General features: G+C 51.4%; 2 protein-coding genes across 3 annotated transcripts in view; one reads left to right on the plus strand and one right to left on the minus strand.

The window, feature by feature from the left end:
* On the minus strand, positions 1-16,622 carry LOC141424937 (ciliary microtubule-associated protein 2-like). Its single transcript, XM_074080027.1, has 7 exons — positions 15,681-16,622; positions 8,097-8,184; positions 7,466-7,630; positions 7,154-7,276; positions 3,397-3,534; positions 3,133-3,276; positions 1-1,730 (listed from the first exon to the last, which is right to left on the minus strand). Exons 1-7 carry the CDS (start codon positions 15,788-15,790, stop codon positions 1,503-1,505), a joined length of 996 nt encoding a protein of 331 aa, XP_073936128.1. The 5' UTR covers positions 15,791-16,622; the 3' UTR covers positions 1-1,502.
* The window catches only part of Ttc22 (tetratricopeptide repeat domain 22), a 21,608-nt gene continuing 9,104 nt past the window's right edge, over positions 12,632-25,135 (plus strand). Inside the window, exons 1-2 of one of the 2 annotated variants that reach the window (XM_074080026.1) lie at positions 12,632-12,725; positions 13,314-14,124. In XM_074080026.1, coding sequence (XP_073936127.1) covers positions 13,558-14,124 — 567 coding nt within the window. In that variant the 5' untranslated portion in view covers positions 12,632-12,725; positions 13,314-13,557. Of the gene's footprint in view, positions 12,726-12,757; positions 14,125-25,135 lie in introns of those variants that run through there. The other variant, XM_020175379.2, reaches the window with a different exon arrangement.

Here is a 25,135-nt window from a genome sequence, read left to right on the forward strand (position 1 = left end):
AAAGAGAGCAGAAGAGGGCAGGGAACAGAGAAGGAATTGCTCAGCTAGGGATGAGAAATGGGCCAACTCCACCAACTACCCCGGAGGTCCCAAGACAAATGCAAGAGGGAACAAGGGAGGCTTTCTCTGGAGAGTAAGGGAACGGGATAGGTGCTGAGTGCAGGGTGAGCTCTCTGAGCTCAGTGGTTCTCAAAGTGTGGTCCCTGGAGCATCATCACCACCTCCACCTGGGAACTTACTAGAAATGCAAATCCCATGCCTCTACCCAGGCCTATTGTATCAGAAGTCCCAGCATGGAAACCGATGGTTTGTGCATTAACAAGCCGTCCAGTGATGCTACTACCTGCTCAAGTTTGGAGAACCAATGCCTTGGAGAAATAAGACAGTGAGTGGGTGAAAGAGAGAAGGGGCAGGAAGGGTTGTGGCTGCTTATAGAGGCAGGAGAGAGTTCCCTGCCTCACCATGAAATCCCAGCCCTACTCACTCACCCAGCTTCCCAAGACCATCTGGTAGGCCTTTATGCCTGACCGCTTGGAAGCCAGGAGGAATGGTGGTTGGTTGACATATTTGAATTTCGTCTCTTGAGGAATCCATGAACTAGGACCAGATGTGGCCTAGGGATGAGGAAGGAAAACTGAGAGCTGGAGAGGCACTGGCAACACTCAGCCTGGGGCAGAGCAGCTGAGGGTTCCTGGCAGCTGACCCCACCTGCCCAACAATGCTGAGCCTTCAGCCACAGACAGAGGAGGTGAAGGGGCACACAGTGCCCTGAGGACCCATGCTGCCCACTCTAACCCTGTCTCCCCCAGCCTGATCCTTCCCTTTTCAGGTTCCCAGGGGCCCTCATGGACTGGCAGGGTCTGGGGAGTGATGCCACACAGGCCCTGGAGCTAGACAGCTGGGTTCCAATGAAGCTCTTCCCATCCCCCCTGGGGAACCAGGGCAAATTCTCCCCCAGATCTGAGCCCAGTTTCCTTTGTGACATGCAAATGCTGACCCCTGGAGTGGGAGGGGGGAGCCTGGAACATAGCTAACAGGTGTTTAGGAAGTGCTGGTACCCTTTTCCTCTCCTGACTCCACTCCTTTCCACACTGCAGATTGCCTACAGGGCCTGATGCAGCCCAGGGCCTACTTGGAGCCCTGGCCGCTGCCTCCAAACAAGACTGCCTTAAACTAGGCAGAGGGTGCCTGCCACTCTCTGGACAAAGCAGACGGCAGATCTCCCTTACCATACTCTGCCCTGGCACAATCTTCCCTTGGTCTCTCTCCAGCTCTCGAGGGACAGGGGAGGGAGGGCAGGGTGGAGATCAGTACTGGCTAGCACTTCCGGGAACCAGGCACCACACTCACAAGCACTCCTTCACTACCTCAGAAGCCCAGTATGCAAAATGAGACTCAGAGAGTCGGAGGGCCTGACCCCAAGTGACTGGTAAGTACAAGACCAGGATTGCAAACCAGTGGGTTTGATCCCTAAGACCAAGTTCTCCCAACCAAAACACCCACTATACCACACCTCCCTGCCTATAAGAGCCTTCCAGGAAGGCAGGCAAACCACAAGGCATACTGACTAGGTTTCGGGGGCATTGGCTAAGGGTAGCCCAATAAATCCTCTCTGTGGGGATTTTCAGTTCTCGGGGAATTTTTGAGAAAACCCCATGCTTCTTATTGTGACGGGAGTTAAGTTCTTCCACGAAGCTCTTGAAATTCACCAGTTCCCTGGACTTTTTTTTCTGAGAAACAGAGAGAGATAGATGTTATGCCAGAGAAACCAAGAGCTCCCTTTCTTAACCCTCACCAGAGCTCAGAGAAAAGCAAGAGGCAGGGACAAGGAGGTAACACTCACTACCCAGCCCTGTGATGTCCCATGGACAGGCCCAAGATCCACCCTGGCATGGGCAGGCAGAAACAGACGTCTCTGCCCACCAGCAGGTCTGGGTGGAGTTGGTCTTTTACATGCACACACACACACACACACACACACACACACACACACAAACATGCACACACACACACATACGTGCTATACCTTGCCACCCAGCTTGCCTTTATTCAATTCTTTCTTTAAACCATGGGCTGGGGTGACAAAGTCATGTCATACTAGGTTCATCGACTGTACCCAATATACACCGTGGTGTGGTATCTTAACAGTAGGGAAAGGCAGGGAGTAGGTGGGATGGTAATTGCCTCTCAATTTTGCTATGAACTTAAAATTGTTCTAAAAAGTATTCTACTAAACAAAACAAACAGTGTAGGCTGACACTGTCCAGAGTGGGCTGGCTGTGGTACCCGTGGAGGGTCGTCAAGGTCCCTGCTGCGCTAATGGTTTTGTGGCTGTTCAAGGAGAGGTCTTTGAGGTCCTGGGGAAGCAGCCAGGTCACAAAGCAGGGGCCAGTGGCTCCTTACCAAGAGGCTCAAGTGGCCACGTTAACCTCTCTAGCTCTCCCAGTGCCCTCTGCCACCGCACTCATCACCTGCTAACACTCTAGAATTTTTTTCCTGCTCATTGATGATTGTTTCTCTTTTAATTAGAATGTAAGTCCCACAAGCGCCAGGTTCCCTACACTTAGACTGTAAGCTTAATCGTATACACTGAGTGACTGCAGAGCAGAGCAGAAAAACCTGGTCATTAGATACACACTAAGTTCCAGGTGCTCTAAGCATGAAGAAAGCTTAGAGCTATGAAATCCCATGAAAGGCTCTTGATGAGGGCAGGAAGGAGGCTGCCAAGCTAAAATCTGACCTGTCTCCTTCCCAGCCTCTAGTTCTCCACCTCACTAACAGAATGCCGCCACCAACACAGCCAGCCTAGCTGAATCTATGAAGTGTTTCCAAAACAGAAGGACACCTCCCCTGTGACCTCCAAGTTCCCACCCAGTCCTGCACCACAGGTCGTCTGCACCTGCAGTGCAGTTCATGACCGAGCCAGGAGAGAACTGGCTGTGGAATTGAATGTATGTGCTGGGGTTCAAATCCAGGCTCTGCCCCTCACCAGCTATGTGGCCAACCTGTTTCCTCATCTAACACATCTTAGCCATAGCCAAGAGGTGAAGTGAGAAGGGTATGGTACAAGTCCCAGGCAGTGTCTAGCATCTTGTGGGGGAAAGAGTCCCCACAAGCCACCCAGGGACACACCTGCACAGAGTAATGTCCATAAGCCAGAGGCTTGCTTCGATCACCAGAGAAAGTGTCATAGGGGCCACGGGTGCCAACGGATTTTGCCAGGTATGTCTCGATGCCACTTTTAATGGAGTATGTGCCAGGTCCCAGACCACTCCCCTAAAGAGAACAGAGGTTATAATGCCTGCAGGAGAGCTGCAGAGGCAGGGTGTTGGTCTCCCCACCCAACCTCCCAACTGCCAGCACTGTTGCGGGGAGCCCTGGCCAAGTAAGGGGTACCTGATGTGCCAAGGGGCGTGGCTTGTTGGACATCCTGCACATGAGGCCCTCGGAGTGCGACCGGTTCCAGGCATTCTCCTCCAGCCGCGTGTACGGGTTGCCCTTCTCCCCATAATTCCCAGGGCCTGGATAGTAGTTCTGTAAGGCAGGAGGCAGGGATTAAAAGCCATCTGTCCCACTCTCAGTGCTGGTTCATCTGAGGGAGGGACACCTGGGATCCCCGTTCCCAAGAGGGGAGCAGAATTTTCAGGCTATGTACATGTTGCCCACACCCAACACACAACCTTGGCACCTGTGAGCCTGCTCCACTGCTTACACCTTCAACTCCAAGTCTGGCCTCATCACCAGGTCCCCCTAGCCTGCCCAAGTTGCATCTTACCACTTGCTTCCTATGCCCCACACTTTGGCCAACGTGAGCTCTGCGCTGCTGCCTGAGGGCATGCCATCCTGCCCGACTTCCCTCCCTTGCTTGCTTGTGCTTCTACCAACACCCAGAATCCTTTCCTGCCCTCTTTGCCTTAGAAACCCTAATAATTCTGCAAAGCCTGTCAAACGCTGCCTCTCTTGGGATGACACCTTCCTTTCCCCAGCACACCAGGCAGTTGCCTGCTCTGAGGCCTCAGCAGTTCTGTGCTCTCACCTGCCCTTCTGAGAGGGGTTTCCTTACTCCTGGTAACATGGGAATGGCCGTACTTTTCTCCAGGAAATGATGATGAAACTGAACAGTGTCTATAAAGCTTCCTGCAGGGCCTGGTACACAGTGGGCACCCACAAATAAGTCAGTGTGGAGTGACGGAGAGTCTTGGGGGCAGAAGAGATTAAGGACTGTGGCTGGAATGGCCATCAGGGGCCTGGACTAACTGCCTGGGTTTGAAGTGAGTCTTTGTAGATAAAGTGAGCTGAGCCATTTTGTAGTTTGGGTGGGTGTGGGCACTCCTGAGTGAAACCAGGCAGGATTTTTGCTGCTGAGTTGCACCTTTTAGCCACACGGGGTCACTGCTATTCCATGGATGGCTAGGCCCCACCCATTTCTGGGCTCTGGAACCTGGCCCTAGGGAAGCCAAGCCAGGTAAGGAGGCAGGGACCTCTGCTGGGCAAGTCAGGCCACTGCGGGCATCCGATTGGTTTGTCCCCACAGCAATGGGACTATCTAGGCCTTGCCTCCTTTCAGAGCTCGGGGTGTTCTGGAGAAAACCCCCCAGGGTTGGAAGCTGGGCCCCTAAATTGTGTGCTAGATGTATTGAAAAATCCTTAACATCTTATCTTGATCAAAGAGGCAAACCACATCCGCACACCCACCTCCAGAAAGGGGCAGCACAAGGCGTCTGGCTCTAAAATCCATGTTCTTTTGGAGCCCGTTTTTCAGGCTCCGGGATGAGTAGACAGCAAGCATCACAAGTCCTAGAGTGGCCTTGGATCTTGGAGCTCAGGGATGGCACCAGACCCACTGGGCACTTTGTTGGCACAATATCCTTTCGCTCTTAAGACCTTCAAGTTCAGAGGTTTAGTATCATATTTGGCTGATGTGAAAACCTAGAATTTTAACTTAAATTATCAGATTCAGAAGGGGCAAGAATAATTAATTCAGAGGAAGAAACAGAGGAATAGGCACCTTTTAAAAAGCTGGGCTTTGAAGAAGGATCCCACACAGATGGTTAGAGGTGAGGGTCACTCAGGCAGAAGGAGCAAAGGCAGATGCCCCAGTGTGAGTGGCCGAGACACAGGAAAGAGGGTGTTAAATGTGTCCCCTCCCATCAACTTCTCTGCCAACAGTTGGGCTGAGCCCTGACATTACACGTCCTCCACAGCCAAGGAACAAAACCCACGAACTAAGGGACACAGCCTTTGGGTAACACAGTGGCCATACGCTGGACATCTGAAATTCTGATGTTGTCACTGCCACGCTGTAGCCCTGTGACGTTGGATGGTTGGCTACTCAACCTCTGTACTCCAATTTTGCCATGTGTGAAGTGGCCGTAATACAGTGCCCCTCATAGGGCTACTGTGAGGTTAAGGTAATAAGCAGTTGGTAAGCGCTGTGCTAAGCGTCGGCTGTTATTGCTTTAGACTTGAAGGTAATGACTCATTTCAAATGCCTGCAGACAGCCCCTCTCCCTAACTGACAGCTCCAGCTTCTGCACCTGAAGATGCACCTGTTTGCTCCCCAAACATGTCAAGGAGTGATTTCTTGACCTCCTCAGTCCACAGTGGTAAGGAGTGAGGAAAAATGCATCCCAGCTCACCCACTGGCCAGCTGGGCAGCCCAGGGCAGATTGCTGATCCTCTCTGATCCTCCAGGTCCTTGTCTGGAATTGTTGCAAAGAAGGAGAGAATGTCCTTCTTTTGGAGCATTTGGAGCCCGTTGTGCACTTTACTCAGTCCACAAATACTCGTTGCAGGCCAACTGTGTGCCAGGCACTGTGAGGACCTCAAAATGCCTCAGGGAATGAACCGTGTAGATGTGCTCCACTCTCTGGGGCTGCGGTGGGAGATGGGGGAGGGGCACAATCATAGCAGGGACTCCTAGGAGGGGAGAGAGTGCCTAGTGGGGGTCCATAAGGCTTCTTGGAGCTGAGAGCTGTAGGATGAGCAGGAGTGCCGTGGGGGAGGAAAGTCATACCCAACAGAGGGCATGGCGGAAGCAGAGCTCCTAGAAAGCGCACGGCACATCCAAGGAGCTAGCTGCTAGAAGGACATTGCCACTCGAGCACAGAGTTCAAGGACAGGGGGAGGAGGGTGCTCAACAAATAGCTGCAGTCACTCCTGAGGTCGGGGGATGACTAGCTGCTTTCTCTCCTGGCCTTCTGAGGTTGGGCCTCACTCATGTCCTCCCACACGCACAGTGATCATCATCCTGCCCCATTCTGCCCTGCAGCCCTCCTGCCACCCCACCCCTCAGCCAGCATCTCTACCTGCACACCTGCTGCCGCCTCCCAGCCCTGACACCCACAGCAGGTGCTCCTCCAAAACTGTCTAGCAGGCCCTTAGCCTGTCCAAACCTTCAGTGTCCTCCCACAACTGATATGACAGTCAAAGACCCTGCTTTGGCTGCAAGGTCCTCATGATCCCACCATTCACTCCTCTGCTCTCTCTCGTCTCCTTGCCCTTACCCCCTCCTTCCCAGTCACTTGGCCTCCTGCCTGCCAGTCTAACTGACCAAGCGTGCTCGTGTCTCAGGGCCTTAGCCTTTGCTGTTCCACTGCTGGGAATGCTCTAGTGCAGGTATCAGTAGTCTCCATTGGGTTTTACTCAAATGGCACCTCCTCCCAGAGGCCTTCCCAGACTGCTCTCTGTAAATTGCCCTCCCAGTACTCTCTAGCCTTTTCCTGTGCCATTTATCTTCATATCCCTGAATATATATACATTTCCTTCCTTGCACTGTTGTTTCTACTACTAGGATATCCACTCCATCAGAGCAGAGATCTTGGCTTTGTCACTGCCAGATCCCCAAGGTCTAGGATGGTATGTGGTATTATTTCCTGATTGGCTGGCTGGATGTATAGACAAAAGAATTCATTGAGTACCTAATATTTGCTGGGCTGTTTGCTGGGCCCTAGAGATGAACCAGCCCATCTCTGCTGGAATCTACAATAACCAGTGAGCTCAAGGCTGAGACACAGGAAAGCAGACAGGTCCTGAGGACCACACCTGGGGAAGAGGCAGGCACAAGAAAGGCATTTCTAGCATCAGGCTGTATGCTCTGCCCACAGAGAGCAGAGGATGGAAGGGATCCTCCTTCACAGATGAGAACACCTACCCCGATGAAGCCTCGGAAGCGGGCCTCCCCAGAGCTGAGCAGTCCCCGAGTGCTACCAGGTTTTTGCTGTAGCTGTTGTAAGAAGTCTTTGAAGTTGTAGCAGCCAGGCCCCAGCTTTTGCTCCTGTCCCAAGAGAAGAGAGCATGAGATGAAAACTGGAAACCAGGGAATGTCCACACAGGAAGGGGGACAAGGAGCCCAAGGAAGGGGCCTGGGTGGTGTCCAACTAGTTCCACCAGAATCTGGAAGAACAACTGAGGTCCAAACAGCCTGGCCCCAAAGATGGAGAAGGGTGTGGCCCAGAAGCTTCACCTGTTGCCGCCTGTATTTCATGATGGCCTGGTACTGGAAGTGTGGCAGCTTAGTCAGCCGAGTAGCTTCCTGAGCCCGGGCCCAGCCTGTGTCCACCTCTTTCTTCAGCTTCTTCTTGCTGAAGCAGGTCTCTTTGGAATTGTAGGCCCCAGGTCCTATGTTGGACTGAGTTAGAGCATGGTCAGAGCTGAGCCAACCATATCCACCATCCACCCTCAGAGCAAGTCCTCACCAAGCCACCCTTGGCCTGGGGATGGAGGCCAAGCTATCCCCCAGCACCAAGCCTGGCACCTAGGGGCTTGGCACTTAAGGTGCAATCATGGCTTCCTCTGTCACTGGCTCCATCACACTGCAGCAGGCAGAGTAACTTATCAGAGCCCGAAGTTAGCCAACACAGGAGCTTGGAATAGAAACCAGGTCTCTGCAGCCCCCAAACTCACACTGTTTTCACTCCTGACCCACATTTATCAAACACATCAGAAACATATGAGCCCCAAGCTCATGCCAGGGGCTGCCAGCATGGAGATGTAGAGGGACACCGCTTACACACTCAGCTCACCCACGGGGCGGTCATTTGGAGGAGCAGTGGCTGGACCATGTGTGCAGAGGCAGAGCAGCTGCTCAAACTCACCACTTCTGTAGAATGATGTCTGGAATATGGGGCCTGCGTGAAGGTGCTGAATTTCTTGTTTTCGGGATATACACCAGAGACATCAAACCTAGGGAGGGATGAGAGCCCAATGCCTGTCACCTGCTCCTGGCTTGGACAGTACTGGGGAAAGTCACCTGCCCAGGGGAGGTGACTTTGGAGCTGGCCCATGAAAGTTCAACAGCAAGGTGGTGCTGACTTTGACCATCCCAGGGTGACTCCACCCCACCTGTCCCTCAGCACTCTCCAGCTCCTCCTCCCAGGTTAGCTTTTCTCCAAAGGCCTTAGCACCATCAATCACGATTATATATATATGTGTTTTTAGAGACAGGGTCTCACAATGTAGCCCAGGCTGATCTTGAACTTCAGATCCTCTTGCCTCATTCTCTGGGATTACAGGCATGCATTACCACAACTGGCTTGTGTATACTTTTACATATGATATATATGGCTTTTATCCACCTTGCCCTGTCCGATAAAAATACAAACTCCATAAGTACAAGGTTTTGTTCATTGCTGTAACCCAGCAATCCTAGAATTGTGCATGGTGCATAGTAGGTCATACTTAAATATATTAAATATGATAATACACATGAACAAAGATAAGACATCTGGGCTGAACTCTCACCCACGACTTTTTACCTGAGTGACCTACTATGGGCTAGGCCATGTAGCCTCTCGCTAAACCCCACACATAGTAGGTGCTCTGTAGATGGAGTTCAAGAACTTATGAAGGTTGTGGGAAAGAAAATAGGATGGTAGAAGAGGCTAGCAGGGAAGTGCAGCAGGCGGGAGGGAGAGAGAATCAGCGCCCCCCCCCCTTACTGCCAGCCCACTCGGGTCCTTTCCCAGGCTCCAGCCCTCTTGGGTGGGGGGTGTCGGATCTCTCTCCCCGCCAAGGCAGAGGGGCGATGGGCGGCACCTGTGGCTCTGCACCCCAAAGGGCGCCCCTCTGGACCACTTGCTGGATGCGGACGTGGACATGGCTGTTGCGCGGGAGGGGCCTGAAGCGTGGTCCCGCGGAGCCTGACCTTCACGCCGCGGGTGCAGGCTCGCCCGCGCTCTCGCGGTCCCCGCGCTGCCACGGCAACCCGGCCTTGTGATTCTCTAGAGCCGCGCTGCGTCGGTGCCACGTGGCGCCCCCCGCAGGCGTGCTCTGGCTGCTCCCCGAAGTTTTCATTCATCTGTGTATTTTCCATGCTACTTTGCCAGAGAGCCTTCCCTGCAGACGTAATGGCCCCTGCTGGTGTTTGATACGGAGCTGCTTGGTCGGGCTTTAGAGTCAGTTGCTGAGGATTTGTTTCTGGTTTCTGCGCCCGCCCGGGAGGGCCTCTTAGCGCTCACCTTGCGTTGGAGTGCAATCGAGGCTCCCCAAAGGGCAGATTTGAGTAGCGGGCATCCCAGCTCCTTCTGTACAGTGGGGAGGAGAGGAATAAGGGAGACAGACTGAGGGGCGGGAGCATGGAGAGCATGAGTAAAGCTGGAAAGGTGGGAGAAGGGTTCCAGGGACGTCAGAACTCATCTGACCCCCAGACATCTGGACACCCACTCTGGACAGACACTGTGCAGCATACCTGGGACCCAAATGTGGTACCTGTCCTGAGATTGTAGTGGCAGAAACAATGACTACATAGCATCCTCAGGCCCAAGAGAGAGAGGTGGCCTCTGACTGAGCCTGTAGGTGGGTTAGGAAAGGCTTCCTGGAGAATTCCAAGCTCATACTGAAGCATGTATGATGTGCCAGGTGAAGAAAGGAGTTGAGGGTATGTGCCCCCACTAGGGCATGGTCAGCTCCTGCTTCCTCCTACTTTTCCCCCCACCACGGTTGTGCTGAGACTGTCTAATAGCATCTCTGTGATCGCCTCCTATCCCCTTAAGGGCTTTCAGAAAATGCACCCCTGCTCCATGGTGACAAGAGTGAAGCCAGAGAGAAGTAGTTTGTGCCCTAGTACTGTATCCCACTTGTGGCAAAGTGGACCAGAGGCACAGCGAGTCTCCTTGCAGGCCCCTCCCAATGCCCTTCTGACATCCCAAGCTAGCATTTAAATAAGTACGGCCTCACAGCACAGTCAAGAGATAGACTTTTAGGTTTCAGGCCTGGGGGCTCACATAACCGTGACTGGTAGAGTGTCCATAGTACACCACTGGGCTGTTGTCATGGATCAGGCCCCAGGAACACACCCAGAACCTACACCTTGGGTCAGCTGTACACCCTGGGTCATCTGAACACAGCCTCTGTCCCTCCCCAGGATAGGGACCTTAGACAAGTCACTTCCTTCTCTGAATCTCAGCATTCTTCACTGGAAGATAATACTAATGGCCTCCGTACTGCAGTGAGGGTGAAATGACACAATTTAGGTAACAATGCCATACATAGCAGGAGCTAAGGTCATTCCCAGCCCTTGGAAAGGGACCTTGAAGAGGCCCACAGAGACTATATCTTATCCTTTCCTTGTGTGGTACCTGCCACGTAGTAAGTGTTCAGTAAATATTTGTTGAGTGACAAGTAAATGAATAAATGAATATAGTCCAACTCCCCAGTCACACACAAATCTTCAAAAGGACTCACTCTTGAATCCTGGCTCTGCTGCTTCCTAGCTGGGCAAGGAATCCTGGCCAAACTTCAATGTCCTCACCTATGACAGGGACACATGAGTGGAGCTTCCTGAAGAAATGCTTTTGAGGTGCCAAGGAGGTGTGGACATGCACACTCTTAAGTCCTGTACACTGGATTCCCCACCACCACCACCAGCCTGGGTCTTCGGGACCCAAACCTGCCTGCAGCTGCTTTGCTGCTGTCCCCTTGGCTCGGGGACTCATGGAGGAATGACAAGGATAAAAGCCAAGGTACTGCCAGGCAGGCCAGAACAGGCCAGGGTGAGTCACTCTGCAGCGAGGTCACCTGCCCAGTGCCTCCCATTGAAGCAACTTCCTTGTCTGGGGAGCTAATCTCCCCACCTTCATTGTACAGAAAAGGAAACTAAGGCTCAGACAGAGAATAAATTGTCACATCGAGTAAGGCACAGGGTCAAAAGGCACAGATAGGACTCAAGAACATTTGAGAGAGCTCTCTGGCTACGAGCGTTTAACCCACTCAGACTCAGGAGGCATGTGTCATGTCAGTGGAATCAAGTCAAGCTTCTCAGCCAGGACACAGCCTTGGATAGGGGGAGCTGTGGCTGCGGCCTTTACTCCACATCACCTGCTACCTCATTCCCAGCTCATAAGCTCCAGTCCATGGGCAGCTCTGTTCCTTGGGCACACCCTGCACTGGGCAGCCTCTGGCTTTTTCAAACCTTTCCTGCTTCTGAAACATGTGTTCATTAAACCTCCCTTCCCCTCCCAACTTCTACTCATCTTCTTAGAGTCAGATCGAAAGCTAAGTCCATCAATCAGGATGGTTATTACAAGACAGAAGCAACTCAAGTGAGCACCCACAGGTGAATGGATAAACAAAATGTGATAGATACAGACAATGGCATATCATTCAGCCTTAAAAAGAAGGAAATTCTGACACATGTTACAACACGGATGAACTTTGAAGACATGTTCAGGATATAAGTCAGACATGCATGAACAAAATACTATGTGATTCCATTTACATGAACTACTAGAGTATTCACACACATAGAGACAGAAAGCAGATTAGAGGTTACCAGACACTGGGGGGAGGAGAAAGTGGAGAGCTATTGTTTAAATTAATGCAGAGTTTCAATTTGGGAAGATGAAAAATTTTCTAGAAATGAAAGGTGATGAAGTTTTCATAACAATGTGACTGTACATAATACCACTGAACTGTACACTTAAAAATAGCTAAAATGACAAACTTCATCTTAAGAATATGTTGCCAAGATTAAAAAAAAGAAAAAAGCCAAACCAGTTCAGTGCAGATAGCTCACATCTGTAATCTTAGCTATTGGGAGACTGGGATCAGGAGGATCAAAGTTCAAGACCAACATGGGCAAACAGTTTGCAAGACCCCATCTACAAAAATAAACCAGAGCAAGTGACAGAATGCCTGCTTTCAATTGTGAAGCCCACAGTTCAAACCCTATTACCACAAAAAAAAAAAAAAAAAAGCCAAACCCTCTGGGATTCCATCCCTGATACTCTAAAGCAGATGAGAGACAGTTTTGTTAAAGGAGCAACAGCAATTTATAGTAAGATTTTTATTAAAAATTACTACATGTATTAAATTTGATACCAAAAAATCACAGGTGAGGACTAGGAATGTGACTCAAGTGGCAGAGCACCTGCTTGAAGCCACGAATTCAAACACAAGTCCCACCAAATAGTAATAATAATGGTAACAAAAAATAGCAGGTGAGAAATACCAAAATGTTTCGATTTATCTTTCCCAAGTTCACTAACTGGCTCTATTCTTCTTTTGAAAACATTGGTCTATTTTTCAAGATGAGGCGGTAAGGGCAGCAGGAGCCCCAGACCCAGGTGAAATGAGAAGGGGTCAAAGTCTAGACCTGCTACAGAAGTCTAGGAGGACTCCACCCTGCAGTCCAGGAACATCACCACTCAAGCCTGCAGGCTAGAGGTCAGAGGACCTCTCCAGGCCTGGGAGGAAGACTGGCTAGAGCAAGGAAACTGGGACTACAGGTAGGTACAGGACGGGATGCCCAACAAGGGGGAGGAGTGGAGCTGACATCTATCCAGAGTGGCCAGTTATCTCTTTCCCTGTGGTATCTCTCTGCCCTGTCACGGGAGAGATTGGCATCCTCATGCCACGGAGGAGGAAAGTAGGAAGTACGATGACTCATACATTAGTCGAGTTGGAGCAACTGATTAGAACTAGCATATGGAAGCCATAGTCCTTCCACAGGGGCCCAGTGCCGAGCAGAGAGGACTCGAGAAATCCCAAATGGGAAACGAAGGCATAACGGCCAAAGGAAGAGAGGGGAGAGGCTGTGGGCTCTGTTCAGAGGAAGAATACAGGAGCTGCGAAGGGGGTGCGACGGGAGGAGGAGTGAGCGCGGCTTCTGCATCTGGATGGACTAGTCCTGACAGCTCATGCGGGCAGTTAGCAGTCAGTGCCCATGGAGGAAGGACCAGCCTTGGGCAAACTGGGGCTCCAGGCCTCCTTGGGCACGCCCCAGTTCTGTGACCTGCGCAAGCTCTTTTCCTTCTCTGAGCCTGTTTCCTCTGCTGAGTGAGCAGAGTGAAAATCCTCCTTTTCCTTCGCACCAGGCTTTGCGCGGCCCTCATTTAGCAATGCACCAGTTTTTCTGGCACACCTGGTTGTGCAATGCCCACGTCTAGCTGAGCAGCGAAAGCGGAAACACCTACAGGACGCTCCGTGGGCGGACGCTCGGACACACCCACCGGCGAGAGGCGCAGGGGACCGGGAGGCGACCGCGCCCTGTGCCTGGGCTCCGGCTGGCTCCGGGGGGCGTCCCCATCCACAGCTGTCCGCAGCCTCGGGGGCTAAGCCATGGCGGAGCCCGAAGCTGCAGCCGACGACCTGGACGCCCTCATCGACGACCTGGACTACCTCCCGGGCCACTTCCACCTGGAGATGCAACTGAACTTCGAGCCGCGCTCGCCGGCCCCGCTGCGCGCCCGGGACCTGAAGCTGCAGCGGGAAGGCCTGAGGCAGGAGCTCGATCTGGAGGCCACTCTGCAGCGGCCCGCCGTGTGTCACCTTCTGGGCACCTTCGCCTTCTACCTGGAGGAGCTGGACGAGGCCCGAGAGCGCTTCCTCGAGGTGGCCGGCGAGGACCCGGGCAACCTGAACGCCTGGGCCAACCTGGCGCACGTATATGGACGGCTGGGCCAGGAGGAAGAAGAGGAGGCATGCGCCGCGCGGCTGGCTAGCCTCATGGGCCTGGCGGCGGACCCCGAGGCCGCCGGAGACCCCCAGCTCCGCGCGGCTCGCTGCCTGGCGGAGCAGGGCTATGCGCACGGTTTCGACGTGGGCTGCACCAGCCTAGAGGAGCGCGCGCGGGTCCTGGCGGTGGGCATCGCCCTCTATGACAAGGCACTTAGCTACGGACAGCAGGTGAGTGACACCTACCTGGCCCCACACTGGAAGGACTGTGCTCATGACCCTTCTCTGCAGACAGCCCCTCACCAATGTGCACTCCCATTCCTGTCCCAGACTACGCCTGTAGCTTTGCTCCCCTGGGCTATGGAGTGGACCCTGGCAGAGCTGCCCACCTAAGTCTCTCTTCCCACTACACTGCTAATTCATCCCTCTTTCTTGCTCCTCAGCAAGTGCCTGCCCCCGTGATGATGCACACTTTGCCTAATAAAGGCACAACCAGACAGCCCCCCAAACTCAAGCAGCATTCCTACCTACTTTCTCCCATCCCTAGCCCCCATCCATTCAGACCCTAAATCTTATTCTCTCCACCTCCTCATCTCCAAGGTCTACCCACCCCTCTCCAGCTGTCCTCTGCCAGTCCAGCCTCCATAGTTTCCTGCCTGCATGCAGCAGTTGCCTTCCTCCTCCCTGGGTTCCTGGTCTCCAGCTTGACCCTCTTGCTCCTATGGTGCCCAGCTCTCCTGCCATTGCAGGCCCTCAGTCCACTCCTCACAGGTTGGCAGATGAACCCTAGGTGTTGGGTGGGCATTTGAGGCCCTCAGTGATCCACCTCTTTGCTCTTCCTCTGCATGTCCGTCTTCTAAGCCTGGCTTTTTGCCACATTCTACTTCCTCTCAATTCCCAGTGGGTCAGGTTCCTTACAGCTCACCTTGTCCCTTCTCGACCTTTCCTAGGGTGCCCTTCTGTTCCACCTTTGCCTGGAAGGCTCTCTTCAGTCCAGTGTTTTTGGAACTTCCCCTCATCTAGAAAGCATCCACTAACTTCCCAGGCTGGTCAGAGCCTTCTTTGGGCTCCCACAGTACTGATCCTACTGTCTGCCTATAAGTCTGTCTCTCCAGCTCAACCTCCAGGGCTTTGGGAGTGGGGACAATGTCCATCTGGTTTACCACTGAAAAGCCAATGCCTATCACAGAGTGGCTCTCAACAGTGTACCTTGACTGAATGTCTGTGCAGCATAGTACCTGGCACTAAACAGACAAATAGATATGCTAGTTGTCTATTGCTGCCTAACAAGTACCCCCCCAAACGCAGCAGCTTAAAGCAATAAGCATCTATTATGGCACAGTTCTGTGGGGCAGCCACCTAGGTGTGGTTCAGCTCAGTGTCCTGGGGCTGTAGTCTCATCTGAAGGCCCACCTGATGTGGGTAGGGCATCTGCTTCCATGCTAGCTCCCATGGCTATGGCCAACTAACATGGCACTTCCTCACTGGCTGCTGACTGACATCTTGTGACTCGTGGCATATTTTGTTCATTAGAAACAAGTAACTATGTGCAGCCCACACTCCAAGGGAGGGAATTACACAAAGTCACAAATACCATGAGGTGGTGGGCTCTGGGGACTATCTCAGCTGCCTGCCACACCAGGCATCAAATGGTGAGAGACTGGCGCAGAGGGTGTGATCCTCCCCTGTAAAAGAGGGGCACCATGACTTTTCTGTGAAGATACGGCACAGGCAGAGTTGAACTGCTAACAGATTTGTGATATTTAAATAACAACAATCCTTCACACCTGGGTAGTATATCTCCATTCGCAAAGCTTCTGCACTCCTCCTTGTGCCTTTTCCACCAAAGCTTCTGGCTTCTGTAAAGGGAAATGTGGAAGTTCAAGTTGGAGGGCATGGACTTGACCTTGGGCAGCAGTGCAGGGTAGAGGCTGAGAGGAGACTCCAGGTCAGATGGCCCAGAACCAAATCCCAACTCCCCGTGCTCTCACCTCTGATTTGTGCTCAGCCTCTCTGAGCGTCCTTTCCCTCGTTGTGAAATGGGATAGATGGTATGTGTGTCATAGGCGTCCTCATCAGTAAAACCAGAACACTACTCAGTTGACTGATGTCATAATTAAGAGTTAATATTTAGAAAGCTCCTAGAACAAGCCTGCGAAGGAATGGGCAGGGTCCCAGGTGAACCTCTATCTCCCCTCCTCTTCCTTCAAGCCGGGTGCAGATGTGACCGTTGCATGGGGCCAGCAGGGACCCAGACCTCCAGTTTTGAATCCAGAGCCTGTGGCCCTGAATGCCCTGCCTCCCTCCATAGATGGCATGGTCAGCACTGGAAGTGTTGAGCGTGGTTGTGGCCACAGGTCACAGCAGTGGCATGATGTCTAAAGAGGTCTGGGTGCAGAGCCAGGAGGCCCCAGCCTCATTGTAGCTGCAGAAAACTCCACAGTGGAGTTTTCTCTCTGGGCTGTGGTTTCCTCATCTGTGAAATGGGCACAGGAAGGGGAACTGCATGATCTCTGAGGCCCTTTTCTGCAATCAGGAGGCATTCAATGGGAGAAGCTTCCTGGAGGAGGTAAGCAGAGAGGTTTAGAGGTAGCAGAGACCAGCTCCACCCTCTCTGTAGTCAACACAGCCACAGTGAGCACTGCCCAGTGAGTGAACGCCCAGATAAGGGAGTACTGAACAGGGTACCCCATGCCCTGGAGAGGATGCCAATGGCTCCACAGGGCTGTGGCTGCTGGGCTCCGTGCTGCATCCTTGGACCTGGTCCAGTGCTGTTCTCCAGTTCTGCAGCAAGCAGCTGTGGTCAGGAGAGAAGTGGGGATGTGGAGCCCCCATCAATCTTCTGAGAAGTAGGTGAAGTCATGCTGTAAAGCTCGTGGCAAGGGGGTGAGGGCATAGCTCAGCAGTAGAGCACTTGCCTAGCATGCATAAGATCCTGGGTTCCATCCCATCTCTGCAAGGAAACAAAACAAAACAATTTCTTTCCTAAAGTACCTGCCTCAAGACACAGGGGCAGTCAGGGTGACAAGTGATGATGATTCCAGCAATTAGAGTCAGGAGACGTGGGTTTTAGCACTCAACTATATTATTATTTTGCTGTGTGGCTTTGGACAGGTCACTTGTCAACTCTGGTCTCAGCATCTGCTTTATAAGCATTTGTCAGTTGTGATCTCTGCCTCAGGTTTACTGTGATTATGCCCCTGAATAATGGAGTGAAAGTGCCTGTCAACCTTGTAGCTTCCAGGATGAATGAGAGGCGTTCACTGAACGTCTTATATTTGTTCATCACCTACTCTGTGCTAGGTCCTGTCTTTGAGAAGTTCCTGCCATTCAAGGGAAGCAAATACGTTCCTTCATTCACTCGTCTTACCCACACCCTTCCTCTGGGAGATTTGTCCACAACTAGCCAAGGTCAAAGGCCCATGTCATGTGACAGTCAGCTCCAAGAGCTGGAGAACTGTATTATCACACTTTCTGAACCAAAACCAGGCCCTCAGAGGCTGATTGTGGAAGTGGACTTTGGGAACATGGGACCAAATGTTGGTGTCAACAGTGACCTAGAAAATCCAGGTCCTGTGGATAGAGGAGCAGTCAGTGAGTTCCAGAGAAGGGATATTCCCTTTCGCAAAAGTGACTGAAGAAGCATCAGAAAGAGGCAGGAGTGCACTGGCAGGAATAAGATGACGGTACTCCCAGCATGGGTATGGTGTGTGCAAAGGCCCTGTGGCAGAGCATGAGGGCTTCAGAGAGCTGGCCAGACCCAGCCTGAATGAGGCCTGGAAAGAAGCAGCCGGAAGCTTTGTAGGGTTCACACCTCCTTAGATAGGTACTATGCTCTCTGCCTAAGAAGCAAACTCCACCCGTCAAAACCCAGCTCCAGGGTCACTGTCTCCTGGAAGCCTTCCTTACACAACTGACACCGTAGTATGCATGACTGCCTCCTCGGGACCCTCCCTCAGACTGTCCTCACAGGAACCCTGAGGCCTCAATTTATAGACAAAGGAACTGAGGCACAGAAGGAACTTGCCCAAGGGCACAGAGTTAGTAGGTGGCCGTGCAATCCTTTCCACTGTGCCTGGCTTTAAAGCCTTTGCTCTTTCTGGAAGGGTCAGAGAGTATGGCAGGGGGTGAGATAAAGCTAGTGTAGGAGCTGGAAGAGTGGCTAAAGTGGTAGAGCACCTGCCTAGCAGGCATAAGGCCCTGAGTTCAAACTCCAGTACCTCCAAAAAAAAAAAAGAAAGAAAGGCTGGTGAAGGAGAGGAGACACCTCTTCCAGGTGGCCTCCCAGAGGCAGGGAAATGTCACCACATGTTAGGGAGACTCAGGAGAATGGGGACAGAAGGTGGAGGCTTTTAGGACAGACAAAGGAGGGACCCCCGGTTGCATGGCCCAACCTAGGCTATCCCAACCAATGGGATTGGGACAACACAGGCAGGGAAGAGCCCCAAGAACACAGAGGATAAGGAGCTGCTGGAGCTGGATGCTGGTGGCTCATGACTGTGATCATAGATGTTCAGGAGGCAGAGATCAGGATGATCGAGGTTTGAGGCCAGCTGGGGCAAATAGTTTGTGAGACCCTATCTCAAAAAAAAACCCTTCTCCCCTCCTTCAACATCCCTACACACACACTCACACACACACATACACACTCACATACACACATACACACACATACACACTCACATACAAACACACACAGTCATAGACACATTCTCACATGCACATATACAGTCACACAATACACACTCAGACACGCACTCACACACATACACGCATGCATGCACACTCACGCACATACACACTCACATACACTCACACACACACACACCAGACACACACACCAGATTAAAATTCTGCCTCCATTGCCAGGTGGCTTCAGCAGGTAGCTTTTCTTCTCTGAGCCTCAGTTTCCTCACCTGAAAATGGGACAAAGGCTGCTGGGAAGATGGAGAGAACAGAAGGCACGCCACAGGGTGCTCCCTGCCCACCCCAGCCCCTATACTGCACTGGTGCTCCTTACAGAGCTCTTGCCTTCCCTGGCTGGCCTCCGTGTGAGTTCTGTCTTGCCCCCTGTGGGGCGAGCCCTGCCTTGGGCTCTCTCTGTTGCTGGTCTCCCTCAGGGACTAACAAGAGTTCTGAACACCCAGGGAGTGGGACTTGAAGAACTCAATTTTAAGTCTTAAAAATTCCCTTTTTTGGCAGCACTGGGGGTTGACCTCAGCTAGGAAGGCGCTATACCACTTGAGCCATGCCAGTCCTTTTTGCTTGATTGTTTTTGAGATAGGGTCTCACTTTATGCCTAGATTGGCCTGGACTGCAATTCTTGATTTACACCCCACCCCCCCCACCCCCCCGCCATAGCTGAGATGACAGGCAAGTGTCACCACACCCAGCTTTTATTGGTTGAGATGGGGTCTTGTGAACTTTTTGCCGGGGCTGGCCTTGAACTGCAATCCTCCTGATCGCTGCCTCTCTTTAATGGGTTTTGCTATGATCCTTTCGTATAAGCCTTGATGTATTTCACATTCTCCCTGCTTCCCTCTGTGTTCCCCTCCCACCTCGTACTACCCCCCCCCATTAATGTTCAAGGCCATGTTTTCTTCAGGTCTAGCTTCCACGTAGGAGGGAAAACATGCAGCATTTGTCTTTCTGAGTCTGGCTTATTTTACTTAACATTATATCTCCAGTTCCATCCATTTTCCTGCAAGTGGCATGATTTCATTCTTCTTTATGGCTGAGTAATACTCCATAGTGTATATATACCACATTTTCTTCATCCTCTTCAGTTGATGGGCTGAGTTGACAGCTTAGCTATTGTGAACAATGCTACCATAAACAAGAGTGTGCAGATGTCTCTATTGTACACTGGTTTACACTCCTTCAGCTTACCACCTCCTCCTCCTCTTCCATCTTCCATCTTCTCCTCCTCCTCTCAAGTAGGTTGGATTACAGGCTTGAGCCACTGCACCATCCAAATATACCACTTTTTAAAATGTAAGTTCACTTGAACTTACATTTCTCTAAAAAATTAATATCCCTGTCCCAAGCCAACTCACTTGTTTGATTTTTATCCTCTTTTCCCACAATATTGGGGGCTTAACTCATGCATGTGCACCCACACACACAGGCTCCTTGCCCCTACTCATAGCATAGCACAGGCCCACGTGACAAGAAGACCTACCCCACCGAGGGTGCCTGTGCACCACCAGGCTCTGGGCTCCGAGCTCCACTGTTATTAGTGCCTTTCACTTTTTCAGACCTCACGGAGTTACCACCAGCTGGGCGTTGTGGCGATCCCTCACGCTTGGGGCACGGCAGGCTCAGGGAGGGATAGGCACTGCCTGGGTTGGCCCAAGGCAGCGCTGCAGGGGCCTGCAGATTTCACCAGGTGGCTGTGTGGGAGGGAAGGGAGGCAGTGCTTCAGGCCAGTCTCACAAGCAGGTGTCGCCATTCCAACCATTCATGGCCAGCAGGGTGGGGACTGGCAGGAAGGGCTGGAGGGTACCTTGGTTAGCAACCTCAGGGTCTCTGGTGTGCGTCGGCAAACACCTCTCACAATTTCCAGTGGTCTAATTTGGTTTCTCTAGAAAAGGAATGAAGCTGAACCATGAGATGACAAGCCACAGCACTCCTGCACTCTTATAGAAAGATGATCTCACTTGATCTCACAGAAATGCTGGAATCCCATTTGTGGTTAACCCCATCTACAGGAGCGCATGGAGGCTCAGAGAGGTGTAGAGACTTGCCCAAGGGCACACAGCCTTAAGTGGCTGGGAGGAACTGAACTCAGGTCTGTTGGACATCAAATCCTAGGCTGGAGGATGGCATTCCTGAGGTTCTGGCTCAGCCTTCTGATGGCCTTTGGGGCTGTTACCAGAGGGTGATCTCAGAAGACCTTGGTGGAAATCTCAGGTCCTTGAGTCTCTTGCACAAAAAATTGGACAGAGACACACATTGCAAAGTTTTATTAAATTTATTATTAATTAAAGTTTTATTAAAGGAAAAGGAAAGTATAAACACTACAAAGGAGAGATGGGTGGACTCTGGCCAGATGGCACAGAAGACCTGATCTTTGTTCAAAGGGCAATTTATAGGATGTAAGGACAAATTGAGGAAAAATCTGGGCGGTCTTTGCAGGAAGGGCTTGGGTGATTGACAAGCTTGATTGACAGGTTTTGTTATATAACATAGGGTATATTGTGTACACACTTATGCTCATTCCCGGGTTTTTAATTGTACGTATGAGATGTGACCAATATTCATAAGGTCTTAAGTAAAGGGCTTTACCTGAGAGGTCAGATTGAGGACAGATTCTCCTTTACTGGGCATGTGCCATTTTCCTGTCTGACCCAGCCAAGAGATGCCCTTGTCTTTGGGGAACTTACTAGTGCAAAGGAATTTACAGTTGAAAAGGTATTTATAACCACAATGAGCATTAGAGGAAATGTCCTATGATGGTGCTGGTTGGGGACAAGGAGGAATTCAGCATGGAGTGACTTTTTGCTGAGGACGGTCAAGTGCCTTGGTAGATTTTACTTCCCTGTTACTACCCTCACTCACCTCGCACATCAACGCTTCTGAGTTGGCTGCCGGCTTCTCTCCCTATTGACCTCTTAAGTTTAAAGTCCAGGTCTCCTCATAGTCTCAGGCCCCAGAGCCAATGGTGGAGTGGATTAAGTAGCAGAATGCCTCCTTAGCAAGTGTGAGGCCCTGAGTTCAAATCCGAGTATCACAAAAAAAATTAAAAAGCCACAAAACAAGACCCATGGTAAAGTGCACCCTTTGATAGTTCAACTGGCAGAGCAGAGACTGTAGACTGCACACACAGGGTGCTATACTACACAGGCCCACAGGAGAGCTGAGAAAAGCCAGACCTCACTGTTGATACCCTACAGGACAGAAGACTTCAGACCAGCCCAACCACCACTGGTTCTAGAGTTGGACTTGGACCCGGGACTCAGCAGGGGATGGCTCTTTCTCACCAGTGCAAAGCAAAGGTGACCCACAGGACCTGCCTGGGCTAGACAAACCTAGGACCAGAAAGGAAGTGGTAATAGTCAATCTGTTCAAAGTGTAAAATCCACGTTGAATGGCTTAAGGAAGCCGAGAAAGGGCTGAACAATCACTTCCCAGGCATAGCAGCTGACCCCTAACCTCCCTCCACAAGGTCACATTTGCCACTATTGTAAACAAAATTCTAACACAGTCAGGCCCCATTTGCTGATATAGATACATGTGACCCGTGGCCTTTCTAGAATCCCTGGAGGGCAGAGGGTGAGACTCAGATCCCAGCCCTCTGTGACTATCCCCACCCAACAAGGTGGGTGCAGGAAAACATCAGCACCCGCAGAGGGTAGGGAGGAGACCCTCTCCCGGCCTCGGCCGTCCCATGCCTGTCTCACAGGGTCAGGTGGGGACCGGCACTGTCTATCATCAAAGAGGACATTCCAGTTGTGCAAGAATAGTGTATCCCTAAGCCTGCCACCTTGTCACTTGGTTTCTGCAGTGTCAGCCTTCACAGTGTCAGCAAAGACACAGCATTGGAGGGAGGCAGATCTGAACTTGAATCTTGACCTCTCTGCCCTGGGCTGTGGGGTTGAGCTGGGCCATTTTTCTTAGTCTGTTTCCTCATTTGTACAAGGAGGAAGATGTGTTTTACCTTCTAAGGCTACCGTGAGAATCCAGTGCCACATGCACTAAGTGTCCAGTGACACTGGAGGCGTGACCTTCCTCTCCTCTTTCTCATCTCCTCCCCAGCGAGAGTTAGTCAGCTCTCAGGAACCCACCCTGGAATGCAGAGCATAGCCATTAAGGGCAAAGTTCAAAGGCAAGGCAAACATTTTCCCTAAGAACAAACAAGGTGTCTGTATAGCCGGTTCGGATGCATATAGATTTGTAAGCTATTGGCTTGGTAAAAGAGCTTTTATTGAAATCCCTTAAGATAGTCAAGCCCCCAACATCCCCTTCTCTGCACCTGCCTGAGTTGACACACACCTACTCCTGTAATGGCTTATCCTAATCCCACTTTTTCTGCCAGGTCATCAACCTTTGCCACTTACCCATCCAGCTGTAAGAGCATGGATTTTCAGACTTCCCTGAGAAGCTCAATTTCTAATCATTTGATTCATTTAAAATCAATTCTGAGCTGAGCACAGTGGCTCATGCCTGTAATCCCAGCTCCAACGGAGGTATAGGTAGGAAGATCTTGGTCTGAGTCTGACCCCAAGCAAAAGCACAAGATCCTATCTGAAAAATAACTAAAGCAAAAAGGGGTAAGGGTGTGGCTCTAGAGAGCCTGTGTGGCCCTGAGTTCAAATCTCAGTACAGCAAAAAAAGCAACACATCTATCAGACCATTTTTACTCCACCTTCTATAGCAAGTTTAGTGCAATGGTTCACAAACTTTTATGTGCAGTAGCGGGCCAGGTGACACCAGATCCTGGGTCCCCACACCCAGAGTTTCAGAGTGGGGAGTAGAGATTTTGCATTTCTATCCAGCTCCCAGATGATGCTTAAGCCACTGGTCCAGGGACCACACTTTGAGAACCAGTTTGGGTCAGTTAGATCCAGGAACTCTGAAGCTCTGCTGCTCGGTTCAAGTTCTACTGCCTTCCAGTTGTGTCATTCTGGACACATCACATGACCACTCCATGCCACAGCTCCTCATCTGTAAAATTAGGATAATAACAGTCCATACCTGTTAGGCAACCTTTGAGAGAGTCAAATGGGTTTAATGCACATAAATGAAGTGCTGGAACATAATAAGAGCTCAATAAAATTGATATTGTCAGCATAGCAAAAACAGAACTGTCCTCAGGTTGTCATCCCAGGCTTTCACACAGGCTGTATGTCTTTGAAGACGCCATCTTGCCTCAGTTTTCCCATCTGTATTAAGAGGGCAATGACACTTTGCATTCCACACGGGATGTTCTGAGGATCAAATGAAGTAGTGTGAAAGAACTTAGTGAATGCTAAACACTGTACACCAGCTCTTTGCAGCCAGAAGTTGTGGGAAGAACATGAACTTGAAATCAGAGAAACCTGGTCTAAAATCCCAGGTCAACTAGGCAAATCTCTGTTTCTTTTCACTTCAGTTTCCCCATCTCTGAAATGGGGAGCTGGGAGATGTTCTCTAAGCCCTCACTGGACCTGTCCATCTCTCTCACCTGCAGCTCGTGCCAAGCAAGATTATGGTTTCACTGCAGGGGCAGTGTGAGCTTGCTCACCTCCCTCACACCAATGAGCCACAGACAGCGACCTCATTGTTGACCCTGCCAGCTTGAAGCCTGCCTGAACTCCCACCCTCTCAGACCCCAGAACCCCAGATCAGAGCTGTATGAGTTAAAGAGAAAGCACAGGTTGTTCGCTGCAGACCAGGTGGTCCTCAGGAAACAGTCCTCCCCTAGTGCCTCCTCCCAGGCTGCCCCACCCCTGGCCTCTGGGAGCCAGAAGCCCTGTAGCTGCATGCCTTGCAGCCCGCACAGGTTCTGCAGCAACTTTACTCTTCAGGAGAAGAGCAGAGAGGCTGGCAGCCAGAGGCTTGTTTAATTTAATTTAACGCACTGTGGCTTGCCAGGTTGCCCCTGGTAACTGCTTCAGCTGCTTCCTATCAACCAAAGGGACTTTTAAAGAGACAGCCCACCTTCAGGCTGGAGGTACACCATACAGTGAGCACCCTCCAGCAGCTGGGCCTGGGCCTGGGGAGGAAGGCCCAGCACACTGAGACCTCCATTCATTTGCTCACCTCATGAGGTCCACTACATATCCAACAACCCATCTTCAACCATGAGCTCTCTTGCAAAGTCACCCTCAGATGGGATCTGTTGAGGAGCTATGCTTGGCATTTGTCACACAAATGTCACTCAGTAGCTTTTTTTTGTCTTTTTGGCAGTACTGGGGTTTGAACTCAGGGCCTCACGCTTGCTAGGCTGGCACTCTACCACTTGAGCCACTCCACCAGTGGAGCTGTTTATTTGAAAATCAATTTTAGTCTTCAAGTTGAATTCCTAGGAGTTGTCCCTGCTACTTAAGCATACTGCCACCAGGTGGTGGTATTGAGTGCTTAGTGAAAATCATAGCCAGGCTCTGACAAGGATATTGACAGTGAGCTAGCAGAGTAGTGCAGGAAGCACTGGATTGTAAGCCCTGATGCTGACTAGTGTGGGACCTCAGGTGAGTCACTTCACCTCTCTTGTCTTAGTGTCCTCAGATATGTCATAAGGAGATTGATAAAATAACTGAGT

This window comes from Castor canadensis, chromosome 7, assembly GCF_047511655.1.
Source record: "Castor canadensis chromosome 7, mCasCan1.hap1v2, whole genome shotgun sequence".
Taxonomy (NCBI): Eukaryota; Metazoa; Chordata; class Mammalia; order Rodentia; family Castoridae; genus Castor; species Castor canadensis.

What these genes read in the sequence shown, in the direction of transcription:
- LOC141424937 (XM_074080027.1), bottom strand. Translation starts at nt 15,790, where the DNA reads ATGCCCTCCAACTTGAACTTCCACATTTCCCTTTACAGAAGCCAGAAG. An exon ending in GACATCATTCTACAGAAGTG is followed by an intron (nt 7,631 to 8,096) that starts GTGAGTTTGAGC and finishes GCTCTAACTCAG; the next exon opens with TCCAACATAGGACCTGGGGC. An exon ending in GCTTCCGAGGCTTCATCGGG is followed by an intron (nt 3,535 to 7,153) that starts GTAGGTGTTCTC and finishes CCTGCCTTACAG; the next exon opens with AACTACTATCCAGGCCCTGG.